The sequence below is a fragment of the Erythrolamprus reginae genome, chromosome 3 (assembly GCF_031021105.1).
Source record: "Erythrolamprus reginae isolate rEryReg1 chromosome 3, rEryReg1.hap1, whole genome shotgun sequence".
Classification (NCBI taxonomy): domain Eukaryota; kingdom Metazoa; phylum Chordata; class Lepidosauria; order Squamata; family Dipsadidae; genus Erythrolamprus; species Erythrolamprus reginae.
Window position 1 is genome coordinate 130,356,928 of NC_091952.1, and position 14,130 is coordinate 130,371,057.

General features: G+C 41.5%; 2 protein-coding genes across 7 annotated transcripts in view; one reads left to right on the top strand and one right to left on the bottom strand.

The window, feature by feature from the left end:
- LOC139164474 (torsin-1A-interacting protein 1-like) overlaps positions 1-1,572 on the bottom strand; it is a 34,694-nt gene extending 33,122 nt beyond the window's left edge. Inside the window, exon 1 of one of the 3 annotated variants that reach the window (XM_070746630.1) lies at positions 1,422-1,572. The gene's annotated coding sequence lies outside the window, so the exon portion shown is untranslated. Of the gene's footprint in view, positions 1-871; positions 946-1,421 lie in introns of those variants that run through there. The other 2 variants (XM_070746636.1, XM_070746631.1) reach the window with 2 other exon arrangements.
- On the top strand, positions 930-13,256 carry LOC139164476 (torsin-1A-interacting protein 2-like). 4 transcript variants are annotated; one of them, XM_070746644.1, is made up of 6 exons: positions 1,035-1,161; positions 1,366-1,575; positions 4,919-5,006; positions 5,642-6,151; positions 11,158-11,286; positions 11,734-13,256. In XM_070746644.1, exons 4-6 carry the CDS (start codon positions 5,668-5,670, stop codon positions 12,507-12,509), a joined length of 1,389 nt encoding a protein of 462 aa, XP_070602745.1. In that variant the 5' UTR covers positions 1,035-1,161; positions 1,366-1,575; positions 4,919-5,006; positions 5,642-5,667; the 3' UTR covers positions 12,510-13,256. The 4 variants fall into 4 exon arrangements, with proteins under 4 accessions (XP_070602744.1, XP_070602745.1, XP_070602746.1 ...); XM_070746645.1 differs by lacking the exon at positions 4,919-5,006; XM_070746646.1 differs by lacking the exon at positions 4,919-5,006 and having other exon boundaries at positions 1,489-1,575.
- Positions 13,257-14,130: the final 874 nt, after the last annotated feature.

A 14,130-nucleotide genomic window follows, 5' to 3' on the forward strand; every position in this document is an offset into this window, starting at 1 on the left:
TTTGGACCTCTGTCCCAAGAATAAAAGGAAGAAATGGCCTTCCTTGTTCCAGCATAATTTATTAGCTATTTGCGCCAGTAAGAACAGAGTTCAGTTTAGGCTCAGGCCAGCAACTATATATCATACATCCTGATACAGTTCTTGTAAACAAATTCAGAGAAACTCCATAGTGCAACCCTCTTTTATTGGGACAATTTCTTGCAGTTTTGAAGAAATGGCTTGGAGAACGATGGCCTGTTTCATCTATCCTTATTTACCAAAACTCTGCAGAAAGACTGAAATTAAGACAAGCATGATAATTTCTCCTTTCAATAATTCTCATCTGCTATTGTCTCTGCCATTCATCCCCTATCTTCCATTTTATTTGGTATTTGACTTCCAAAGGAAGTCAGACAAGAGTAGTGGTCTTTGTGAGACCCAACTGTCTTAACATACTTGCATACTCCTCCTTTGACACACTCATATGAACTATGATCCATCATGGCGGAGTACAAAGACCCATAATTCAGAATTCTATATTCAAAGCTTATTTCACTGTCTCTTTTGCAAACACACTTCCTTTATGAACAGAAATCACCTTAGGACAGAGAATCATCAATATATTTGCTTTCAAACCCCTACAGTTCTAGCAACATTCTTTTGTCTTCATCCATATTTACATAACTGTTAAAAAAGCAGAAGCCCTGTTTTACTTATCATTTTAAGTCAATATTTTGTCTTTCCAAAGAAAGCCATCAGCACTCTATATCTATCCCATCCTTGCTCTGCTCAAGAGATAAGGCATAACAGAGGCACTGCTGAGTGAGGGGGGAAAAATCCTCCATAAAACGTTCCAAAGTGGAATGAACATTGGCCGAGGCGGCAACCTTACGAAAAAACGTCATCGAATCAGCTATTGAAAAGGCGGCTGGCATGGATTGCTCTCTCTCATAGTCATGGAAGAACGGGGAGAAAAAACTACAACTCCCAGCATCCCTCTGCAAGCCCTTGTACTGCGGAACAAATCATTAAGGATTCTGGGATAGTTGTATGTTGGGCTTCAAGGAAGTTATCTAAGGAGTTTCAGTTTAGTTTTATTAAAGTAGGATCTGAACATAATCCTTGTCTCCTTTCACACGACGAAGGACGGAGCAACGTGCATGACTAATTTTATGCGGAAAAGTAAGTCTTGGATTTTTTTCCATTTTCGGGTGAGGTTTTTTGTTTTTTTTGTTTTGTTTGTTTGTGGAGGGGAGGGGAAAATGAGAAGGACGCGCTTCCAAATTCCCACAACTCTGTTCAGGGAGAGATTTACTTGCGATTCTCTAACGATCCGTTGCAGTTCTGCATAAGGATGGCTTTTGCCGCGATGTCTTTCTGTTCCAGTCTTAGGCTACTAAGCTCGAGGTAGTTAAAAGCTGAACAAATAGCAGCGAAAGTACCTCTGGAACCCTTGCAGATCAGCGAAGGGGAATCCATTCAGTCTGTTCATAGAAATGTGATTTCCAGGATTGGAGGAAGGAGACTAAGAGAGGCGCTTTGGACTTGGCGCCCGCCGAAGTGGGGACAAGTTAACGTGGCCAGGGCAAGTCCAAGGTGAGAATTGAAGGCGGTTTCCTGGAGGCTTCCGGGACGATATCACGTGAAAGACTGTTTAGATAATTTTTTTCCTGCTTCAGGTTAATTTCCCAAAACTAAGAGAAGTGCATTCTCTTTTCCATTCAAGTACTACTCACCGGCTTTCTTTCTTTCTTTCTTTCTTTCTTTCTTTCTTTCTTTCTTTCTTTCTTTCTTTCTTTCTCTCTCTCTCTCTCTCTCTCTCTCTCTCTCTCCCTTCCTTCCTTCCTTCCTTCCTTCTTTTTTCCTTTCTTTCTTTCTCCCTCCCACCCTTCTTTCTTTCTTTCTCTCCCTCTCTTTCTCCCCCTTCCTTCCTTCCTTCCTTCTTTTTTCCTTTCTTTCTTTCTTTCCCTCCCTCTCCCTCCCACCTTTCTTTCTTTTTTTCTTTCTTTCTTTCTTTCTTTCTCTCTTTCTTTCTTTCTTTCTTTCTTTCTGCCGCCCCTCTCCGTAGACTCGGAGCGACTCACAACAGAAACAATACAAATCCAACACTTAAAAACACTTTAAAACCCTTAATATAAAATACAATCATGTATCTCATACCATACACAAAGCAGGAACGGCCTGGGGGATCAATTTCCACATTCCTGATGACAGAGGTGGGTTGTGAGGAGTTTACAAAAGGCAAGGAGGGGGGGCAATCCTAATGGGGGGGAGTTGATTCCAGAGGGTCGGGGCCACCACAGAGAAGGCTCTTCCCCTGGGTCCCGCCAGCCGACATTTTTTTGTCGACGGGACCCAGAGAAGGCCAACACTGTGGGACCTAACCGGTTGCTGGGATTCATGCGGCAGAAGGCGGTCCCGGACATATTCTGGTCTGATGCCATGAAGGGCTTTATAGGTCATAACCATCACTTTGAATTGTGACCGGAAACTGATCGGCAACCAATGCAGACTGCAGAGTATTGTAACATGGGCATACCTGGGGAAGCTCATGATTGCTCTCGCAGCTGCATTCTGCACAACCTGAAGTTTCCAAACACTCTTCAAAGGTAACCCCATTTAGAGAGCATTACAGTAGTTGAGCCTCGAGGTAATGAGGGCATGAGTGACTGTGAGTAATGACTCCTGGTCCAGATAGGGCCACAACTGGGGCACCAGGCGCTGTGTGGGGGTCGATAATCCCCCCCCCCCAGGGTAATGGACAGACATATGGAATTGCCCTTGGGAGGCAGAACTCACAGCCACTCCGTCTTATCCAGGTTGAGTTTGAGTCTATTGACACCCATCCAGACCCTAACAGCCTCCAGGCATCGGCACATCACTTCCACTGCTTCGTTGACTGGACATGGGGTGGAGATGTACAGCTGGGTATCATCAGCGTACTGATGACACCTCAACCCATGCCCTTGGATGATCTCGCCCAGCGGTTTCATGTAGATATTAAATAGCAGGAGGGAGAGGACCGACCGCTGAGGCACCCCACGAGGGAGAAACCTAGAGGTCAACCTCTGACCCCCCACTAACACTGACTGCGACCGACCAGAGAGGTAGGAGGAGAACCACTGAAGGACACTCCCAACCCCTCCAGCTGGCGCAGAAGGATACCATGGCCGATGGTATCGAAAGCCGCTGAGAGGTCAAGAAGCACCAGGACAGAGGATAAACCCCTGTCCTGGGCCTGCCAGAGATCATCCATCAACATGACCAAAGCAATTTCCATGCTGTACACAAGCCTGAAACCCAACTGTTGATGGCCTAGATAATCGGCTTCTTCCAAGGACCGCTGGAGCTGGAGAACCACCACCTTCTCAACAACCTTCCCCATAAAGGGAAGGTTGGAGACTGGATGATAGTTGTTAAGGATGGCTGGGTCCAGGTAAGTCTTCTTGAGGAGGGGGCGTACAAGCGCCTCCTTATATGGTGCTGGAAAGGACCCACTCCCCAAGGAAGCATTGACAATCTCCTGGACCCAGCTCCGTTTCACCTCCCTGCTGTCCAAAACCAGCCAGGAGGGACACTGATCCAGCAAACAGGTGGCAGAACTCACAGCTCCAATGGCCTTGTCCACTTCATCAGGTGTCACCAGATCAAACTCTTCCCAGACAGATGGACAAGTATGGGCCCCAGTCACCTCGACTTACTCGCTGTCAGTCGACTCTGTTATCCAATCGGAGTCGAGGTCCGCCCGGATCCGAGTGACTTTATCAGCGAAAAATGTATTAAAGTCCTTGGCACTGCTCTGCAAGGGCTCCCCAACTCCCCCCTGGATACGAAGGGAGCGGGTCACCCTAAACAGAGCGGCCGGGAGAGATTCCGTTGATGCAATCAAGGCGGCATGATACGCGCATCTTGCCACCTTGAGCGCCACTTTGTAAGTCTTAATATGAGCTCTTACAAGTGTTCGGTTGGATTCAGACTTACTATTCCCCCATCGCTTCTCTAGACGTCTGTTCTGGCATTTCAACTCCCGGAGCTCCTCAGTAAACCAAGGAGCTCTCCGGGGGTCTAGTGCCATAGAGAGGTCGCAACGGCGCAATAAGCCTTCATCGCAGCCTTATTCCAGGCCACTGCAAGAGACTCTGCCGAACTGTGGACGAGTGCATCTGGCTTGGACAGTTATGAATGTAGTAATTGGACAAATCTAAAATACTGTCTCCAACTATGTTGCTCTTGCTTCCCATAATAGTTACCTTGTTTTAATTCTCCTGTCTTCCGTGAGGCATGGAAGCTTCCATGGCTGGAAACAAATCACACCCCAACTTAACAATAGCAATAACATTTAGACTTCTATACCACTTTACAGTATTTTACAGCTCTCTCTAAGCAGTTTACAGAGAGTAGGCATATTGCCCCCCTAAATCTGGGTCCTCGTTTTACTGACCTTGGAAGGATGGAAGGCTGAGTCAACCATGAGCCAACTGAGATTCAATCTGCCAAACTGCTGGCAGCCGGTGATCAGCAGAAGTAGCTTGCACTCTAATCACTGCACCACCGAGGCTCTATATTTAAATTAAATGTGACTTCTGCATAATTGGGGAATAACCTAAGGATATGATGAAGGCTTCCTGCATCCCGAGGCAAAGAATTGAGGGGGGACTACCTGGTCAGGATCTCCCATTATCTTTGTTATTCTCTATATCAGTGTTTCCCAACCTTGGCAACTTGAAGAGATCTGGACTTCAACTCCCAGAATTCCCCAGCCAGCAAAGGTTGGGAAACACTGCTCTATATTAGGGTCATAATCTAGTTCATAGTTTTCCAACCTTTGGCTTACCTGGACTGCATTGACTGAAGGTCTTGGGCTGCCCATAAACTTAGTTAGTCAATATACATAGCTAACAAACTATTTTTAGTTACTTTTCTGTTATTTTGCGAGGAGCATTACTAGCTATCCGGGGCCACAGATGGGCTATGGGTTGGACACAGCTGATCTCATCCATCCATCCAGAGCTACCGTTTTTAATGAGGTGAGACATGATCTCAGTCGCTTGCAATACAAAATATTTAGACATATAAAAATACTGTAACACAGTGTGTGTGGTAGGTGCCTGTTTTATAAATCTAGACCTTTCCACTATGAAGTGGGGTTTTCTCACTGTCTAATTGTGAGGCAAAATTATAGCTGCAACATGGAGGAATTGGGCTTAGATCATTTGTTCAGCTGAGTCAGTAGAATGTCTAGTTTGGCAGGATAGACATAAATGAAATCAATTCTATCTTTCAAATCCTAAAACAATTGATTTTTAAGTTTAAAAGAAGTTTTATAGCTTTGAAATCTTGACAGAAAGGTAGGATATAAATAGAGAGATTACCGTACATTGGCTGGCAAAAACAGAGAGATTTTTTAAAAAACTGACATAAAATATTTGTAAGCTGTGTTTCAGGTAAAAGTTTCCACTGTGCCCTCTGAAGAATAAGCCAATGTGAAAATAAAAATTATTAAAACGCTTAAAGAAAGCTAGAAACTAGTGAAAAATAACCATTTATAATAATTCACTGGAAATACAATGCTTTGCTTACTTTATGATGGAAAGCAAATAGTTTTGAGCATATGACAACTTAAAAGTCACTGAAACCATATTTTGTATCTTGCCCAATACAGACTTCCCTGAAGAAGAACAAAATTCTATGTCAGAGAGGCAGATGACTCTTCAGCCCCCCAATGTAGAAAATATCTCAGCCAGTCTTGAACAGGATGAGGCAGAAGAAACAAAAGAGGATTCTTTGGGAGAACAACTGTCAAATTCTGATGGACTCCCACTTGAAACAGAGGATTGTGATACTACAGAGGATAATGACATTACAGAGGATGGTGATGCTACAGACGGCATTGTAAGACTTCCATCTGATTCTGCTGGTTTACCTGATGGTTGTGTAGATACAAATTTGTTGAATTCTTTACATGAAAAGACAGAAGGTTCCACCCATACTGATCTCCTAGATTCTGAGAAAGAGGAAAAATCTTTAACAAAAACTGTCCCAGAAGATAAAATAGATTCACAGGGCCAGCCAAGCCAGCACCCTCGGAAACACACTGAAGAAACAAAAGAAGATGGTTTGGACAAGGAAAGCAAAACAATTCAAAATCTTGAGAAGACATACTTGGTTGCAGGTAAAACAATTAATGAGAAAATACAACTTATTCTATATTACATATTTCCAATATATTTTAACTGCAAACATAAGACAAATGGGTTGAGAAACTCCCACATCAAATTAGACAAGTGGAATAAAATATTTGACATTGGTCCAAGTTTTATAAACATGATTCTAATTACCGTATTTTTCAGAGTATAAGACACACCTTTTTCCTCCCTGAAAATTTGGGTACATCTTATTTTCTGAATGTAGCTTTTTCAAAGCTTTTTTTCCAGCTCTTACCTTGCAGGCTTTTTCATTGTTACTCTCTCCAAAGAATGCCTTTCCAGCCCTTAGCAATGTTCCCTCCAATTTTTTTTCTGGTGTGAGAGGAAAACACATTTTCATGCCTGAGCACCTGAATTTTTTTCACAGATATCACCCAAAACAACAATGAAATCAGTGTTATTTGAAACTCAAAATTATGTTTACTCAATGTACCCGCTTAATTAAAAGTATTATATATATCTGAATCACTTATAATATTGCAAGTCAGCAATATTAAAATACTTGTATAATTTTTATGGTAATGTACATGATTAGTCACTGAAAGTCTGTCTTATCTTACAGTTTCTTACCATTGGCTTGTCAGAATATCTACAATTGCATAAATGATGGTACATCTATTTCTAATAAACAGTAAAGAAAGTAGACAGAAATTTTAGATCAAGGTGAGATAAGTAAACAGCCATTAAACACTGCTGTTTTCTGTTGTTCATTTCAGTGGGACCTTCATAGGTTTGCCTTTGAAATGAAATAAAAGGTTCAAACAACATTTTTGGCCAATTTGCTACTAGAGTTATAAAACCTTTAAAAGAGTAAGTGTGAAGATTAGAATGTTTATTGATTTGCGACTAAAGAATTTATTTCAGTAAGATTAACACTGTTGGATTGTGCTTTGGTTTCATTGTCTCTGAAATTATACATAATATTACATTTTACTACTGTATATATGCTGCAGAAATCCAGATGAACACCAGGTTTTTGGAATTATGTTATAGATTGTGTAGGCATGATCTTGTGGTACTTTAATGGCTTGGGCCAGATGTCACCTGGAAAACACTAGATTCCAGCCCACATTTCTCCTTTGATCCTATATAGCAGCTACTTAAAAGAGACTCTTCCATTCAGCACAGGGAAACTATTTCTCTACTAACACCAAGTGCTACCATATCTTAAAAGAGTCACTTGCCCTGACATAAAGAAGAATAAACTCATTAAACCGAAGGAATAAATTATTTTGTGTGCGCACACAAAATGCATTGAATAGGCCAGGGTTAGGCAAAGCTGGCTCTCCTATGACTTGTGGACTTCAACTCCTAAAATTCCTGAGCCAATCATGCTAGGAATTCTGGAAGTCCACATGTCATAAAAGAGCCAACTTTGCCCACCCCTGAAATAGGGTACCTTCAGAGTCTGCATTAATTGCATTGAAAATACCAGCGGCAGAGCTGCCATGCCTTTTTTAAAAAAGCAATTGGCAGTCCTACAAAGCAGAAGGGCACCCGCACCTTTCTCTTACTGACAGGAGCGTGTGCGCTTCCTGGTGTTTGTGTTTGTTGCAGAAACATTCTGCATGCATTCCCCTCCTTTGCACATGCCTGGATGGGTTTGCCTAGTCCGCGGTGCCCATGAGAGCTGCAGCAGCGGCAGAAGGGCTGGTGGAAGTATCTCTCGGCAGCAGTGGGCAGCAGAGTCCCGCGGGCTTTGTGAGCCTCCTCCCTCTCCCTCTCTCCTCCCATTGCCACTGCCTGTGAGCTGAAGGAGTCGAGCGAGGTGGCAGAATTGAAGAGCAGATGCTAGAAACGGCTGTGCAAAGCTCAGCTACATGAAAAATGAAGTGAGTCATCAAGACTCAGTGGAAGTGATGTGCCGGTGCCTGGAGGCTGTTGGGGTCTGGATGGGTGTCAACAGGCTCAAGCTCAACCCTGACAAGATGGAGTGGCCGTGGGTTTTGCCTCCTAAGGACAATTCCATCTGTCCATCCATTACCCTGGGGGGGGGGAATCACTGACTCCCTCAGAGAGGGTCTGCAAATTGGGCGTCCTCCTCAATCCACAGCTAACATTAGAGAACCATCTTTCAGCTGTGGTGAGGGGGGCGCTTGCCCAAGTTCGCCTGGTGCACCAGTTGCGGCCCTACCTGGACCCAGGAGTCACTGCTCACAGTCACTCATGCCCTCATCACCTTGAGGTTCGACTACTGTAACGCTCCCTACATGGGGCTACCTTTGAAGAATGTTCGGAAACTACAGATCGTGCAGAATGTAGCTGCGAGAGCAATCATGGCTTCCCCAGATATGCCCATGTCACATCAACACTCCGCAGTCTGCATTGGTTGCCGATCAGTTTCTGATGACAATTCAAAGTGTTGGTTATGACCTATAAAGCCCTTCATGGCATTGAACCAGAATACCTTCGGGACCGCCTTCCGTCGCACAAATCCCAGCAACCGATTAGGTCCCACAGAGTTGGCCTTCTCTGGGTCCAAACAATGCCATCTGGCAGGACCCAGGGGAAGAGCTTCCTTGCCTTTCGCAAACTCCTAAAAACTCACCTTTGCCGCCAGGCATGGGGAAATTGATTCCCCCGGCCATTTCATTTTATGTATAGTTTGTTTGGGTTCTATGAGTGTTTTTAAATCAAGGGTTTTTAATTGTTTTGCTGTTTTAATCATTGGATTTTTACTTTGTATTCTTGTTGTGAGCCACTCGGAGTCTTCGGAGAGGGGCGGCATACAAATCTAATAAATAAATAAATAAGTAAGTGTTCTGCCGGTGTGTTTCAACCGCCCGTAATTACAGGCTAATTAGTCCAGGAAGACACACACCACACGATAAAAGGAAAACCCAAAAGGTTTTATAAACAGAAAAACAGAAACAGCTCCCTTTTTAAATGTCAAAGGGATTTTCTGGTATGCACAAGGCTCAGGTGAAATGCAATCCAATTGCTCACCCAATAACTGGGAAATTGAGTCCAATTCTAAAGTCCAGAGAGTCCACACACAATCTTGAACAACACAAAAACCACAATCTTGACGAAACAATGAATCAGATAAACTGCCATGAGGCTAGAACACCAGGCTGCACTTTTATCTGTAGCACTAATTACAGCAGCCCCAACCAACCACAGGTGGCCTCATTTTCTCTTGTAATAATCCTTCAGTTGTTGTCTCCTATGCATCACTCTACACATGCGTGAATGTGTCATTAATTCTTGTTCAGAATCCAGGGATGATACAGATGATTAATCTCCTCCTGGGCTGTCTGCCAAACTCCCCTCTTCCCTGTCACTCATGCTTCCTTGGTCAGAGGAGGCTTCGTCGGCAGATTCTACTGGGAGCAAAACAGCCCTGCGGCATGTGGATGTTTCCCCCACATCCACCTGCACCTCAGTCAGTCAGTCAATCAATCAATCAATCAATCAATCAAATAAGACTGCATAGCCCTTTGAAAGTGCTGCGTGGAAGTTTGGTTTCGTGTGCATGGCTGCGCAGCCGCAGAGCTTAGAGGAAACAGTGGCCCTAAGTCCTTGCAGGATTTTTTCATTGCTCTACTTGTTCCAAATAAGTTTCTTTCTAGCCCTAATGAGGTGCCAACGGTCTTCCAGCTTTCTGGCCCTTTCATTGTTACTCTCTCCGAATAACCAAGGGATAAAATAATGTGCTGAAGCTGACAAGATGAAGGACGCTAGCCAAACGAATACCTGGTAGGCAGATTCCCCCCCCCCTATTTTCCTCCCCCCAAATTAAAGTGTGTCTTATACTCTGGTGTATCTTATACTCTGAAAAATACGGTACATTTTTCTAGTTGCAGTTAGTGCTAATAAGTAAAATTTTGTTGCAATATTTCTTCAGATGAGAACTTTGCTAACATTTATAAACTATAAAGAGTAAAAGGTTTCTAAACCTCCCTCTTGTTTACAGTAATATGTGTTTTAAGGAAAGACATATCACTGCCCAATAGACTAAGTGTCCTATTTAGTTCTGTACGCTTACTCTAAAATCAAAACAAAGCTGATCAAATAAGCTATGCAGTAATTAATATAATTGAAGTCTTGATAATATCATTTGTTGTAATCATAACTGTTTATTTACTGTGTAAAACAAAGGATGTTACGCCAAGTAAAATAAAAAAAATGATCTTGCTATAACTATGAAATCTTCATTTAAAATGGTATTTTAATAGATACTTTGCTGTCAAGGAAATGTCTAAATTGAAATATTGTAAAACACCATAAGATTTCATTTACATCTGCTGTTTCAATGGAATTGTGTATGTTGGGCTTCTTAACTGCTGCATATCTATAGAAAATAGTAAAACTGAGACACCGAGATAATTCGCTAAGCTGTGATTTGCTAAGTAAATTATGGTGTTCATACACCAAACTAGGAGCAAATCCAAAGAAATTTTAGAATGGTTTGGTATGATGTTTCAACTAGGAACATAGAACAGGCACAAGAAATGAGAAGATTGAGCTATTGCTGAATACCCACTGATTATTTACAGATTAGCACAGGGGTCCCCAATCTCCAGGCCATGGCCTACTACTGGGCAATGAGTTGTTCAGTACCAGGCCACAGAAGCAGATGGCAAGCGTGTATATGTACATCCCCACTGGCACAAGCAGCAGGGTAGCCCATGTGTGCTCCCATTTGTGTGAGTGACATGTACACAGGTCCATTGCTTGCGCAAAAGGACTTATTTGTGTGTGATTGCTGATCACTCATACAGAACCATCCCCCCTCACCCCCTCCCCCAGAGCGAAAGGTTGGGGAATTCTGGATTAGGGCAGGTTCTGGACTTTGACTCCTCAGTTATTACACTGTAATATTCATAACTCATAACCATTGACATGCTAATAAGGATATCTGAAATCAATGGTTGAAAAAGCTTGCTGATTAGTCAAATTGTATAATTAGATTTCTTATAACTGGACAGGTTGTTTCTCATAATACTGCTATGCCTTTTTTTCTTAAAAGATGTACAACATACAGCATCCAAACTAGTACCTGAAGCCTATTCTCAGAAGACAATTGAATGCTTTACACCAGACGTAAATCAACAGAACTTAGTAAAAAAGCTAGTAATAAATAATTTTCAGTCTCATGGTAAGAATATTCTTGATTTTTTACAAAGCTGATCAAATAAGCCATACAGTGAATGAAATTCAAGTCCCAATAATTTTTGTAGTAATCCTTGCTCTTAATTTTATTTTATTTATAGACTTATTTTACTGGGCTAAAAAAAGGATATTGCAGTTAAATCAAGTAAAACAAAGAAAATAATATTTTGCTGTAACCAGGGACCATGAAATCTTCACTTTAGCATTGATATTTTAATACATTAGAAGTTTTGCAGTCCAAATGTGTAAAGAATTTCTTTGTCTTAGTTACTACTGCTACAGTTTCCGGATTGACTCCTTATCTTTGAGATAAGATATTTCCATTAATACTAAATTTCTTAAGTCTTAGGCTGTGACTTTTGCCCCTGTGTAATGTTGTTTACTAAATGGTTTTCTCTTTCTTCAATCTCCACTCCCTGCCCTTCCCTATTAGGCTTTCTCCGCTATGGAATTTTTCTGGCGATAATGGTGGCTTTGCTTGCTATTTTCATAAGTTGCCGTTGTTATACTTTATACCCTGAAAGTATGCCAAAAAATCCAGTGGTGGAGATCTTCCTATCAAAGTTTGATCCACTGAAAGATACCTTCCCAGGTCAGAGTCCTCACCTGTGGGGACGAGTACGGAAAATATTGCAGAAACACCTTAATACGTCCTCCCCCACTGAACCAGCTATCTTAATCTTTACTGCTGCCCAGGAAGCTAAATCAACTCTAAAGTGTCTGAGCACCCAGATTGCCAGTGCCTATTCATCATCCCTGGGAGGCAGCACAGTCCACGTAGATGGCATTTCTAAATCCACTCTAAGCAGTGATCTTGCAAAGCTAGCAGTTGATGAGGAGCTGAGCGTTGGCTTCCATGGAGGAGGAAAGGCTGCAGTAGTCCATCAATTTGAATCCCTGCCTGCAAGTTCCACCTTAATCTTTTACAAATACTGTGACCATGAGAGTGCCGCTTTCAAAGATGTGGCACTGATTTTGACAGTTTTGCTGGAGAATGAGAAGTTAGATCCTACCATTGGTCTACAGATTGTGGAGGAAAATGTGCGGGACTTCCTCTGGGCCAAATTCACAAACTCTGATTCACCCAGTTCTTATGACCTTATGAATACTGATAAGCTAAGTGGGCTCTGGAGCCGCATAGCCCACTTAGTTGTGCCTGTTTGCCCTGTGCCATTTATAGAAGATAATGGCTGCTTTAGTGGCAAATAAAGAAGACTTCACTTTTAAAAATTAAAGGACAAAGAGGAACCTACTTTCCCTCTGCAGTCTTCTGAAAGATTTGCACAAATAATATTATTTTTTGATTGCCTGAAAGGACTAGAGGTATTAAGAGGAAACAAACTAATTTTAAATAAATCATGCGTTGTGATGTTGGTTTTGATTATGGCTTTCATAACAAACCAGAAAAGAAATTACTGAACCGATTTTATTGTTGAGTTGGCATTTGCAATATAATTTAATGCAATATTTTTAAAGATGGGTAAATAGTATAGTTTGCACATTTATATATTCAGAACAAATTTGCCACTGGAGGAAAATGGAAAGACTATTCTTAAAATCTTTCTTCTGTTTTTTATAAATAGAATGGATAGCTTAATCTAGAACTCTTAATTGGCATTTGAGAATTCTAGCAATTAACTGGTGATTGTGATAACTCCTCTTAAGCAAACACTACAAAGTTCAGCGTATTTGCACAAAATCTCATATTAATTCAGCCAACTTACTGAAAATGCTGATATCAAAGCCAATTGGCAAATAAACTAGATAATTTTCTGAATTTATGCAGTTAATATATTGAATGTATAAAAAGGGCTTTTTTAATACAGACTTCATAGATTGGCATGTCAAATAAGTAAAATGCACTGTATCTAAATATCTAAAGCATATTTTCTAAATAGCTTTTACTATAATGTGATATACTATTCTCTATATAAAGAAGCTGTTACATATATTGCATCTCTTCTCAATTTTGGTTATTTTTAATTTATGGTTCAAACTGCAATTTTTTCCAAGGGTACAATATAAATATCTCATTGGGAATGGAATCTAATGCCTCATTTCATCTAATTTAGTATTTTTTCAGCCATTGATTAGTATTCTTGAACTTACTTGGATATCTTGGCATTGAAGGTGTTTGAGAGTTGTTAGAACTGTTGTAAAAAAAATGAAAGGAAAATACGGTAGTTGGAAAAGCTACCTTATAAATTACATAAGTATCATAAATTCCATTCTAGTAATAAATTGGAACTACTGTTATTCAGTTAGTGACTACAAAGTTACGAGATTTTTTTTTAAATGATGTAGTTGCTTCACTGAAGTGATGCTGGGTTAACAAACATACAGCTATCTGTACAGAATTGACAGCCTAAACCTATGGTAGCTGCAATACATAGAAATTATTTTCATTTTATTTAGGTTTATTACAAATGAACTACAAGAAATTGGAATCTTCCCTTGAAACCATGTTACATATATATCTATACTTTGTGACAGTTAACAATCTATATGAGAATTCCCATTTTCTACTTACAAACCCTTGAACCCTCACTTCTTTCTTGGATGCTGTTGCTGCTGTTGCTCTGAGCAGTGGGGGGAGGGACAGCGAGAGGGGAAGCGGTGGCGGGCAGACGAAGCAAGGCAAACGGAGTGGGGGGAGGGACAGTGAGAGGTGGACCCATAGAGCCCAAGAGAGGAGAAAGGTGTGGGGGAAATGATCAGAGCGGGGTGGGGAAAAAGGAGAGGCAAGGACTTATGGAGCTCAAGAGAGGAGAAAGGTGGGGAAATGATCAGAGCGGGGTGGGGAAAAAGGAGAGGCAAGGACTTATGGAGC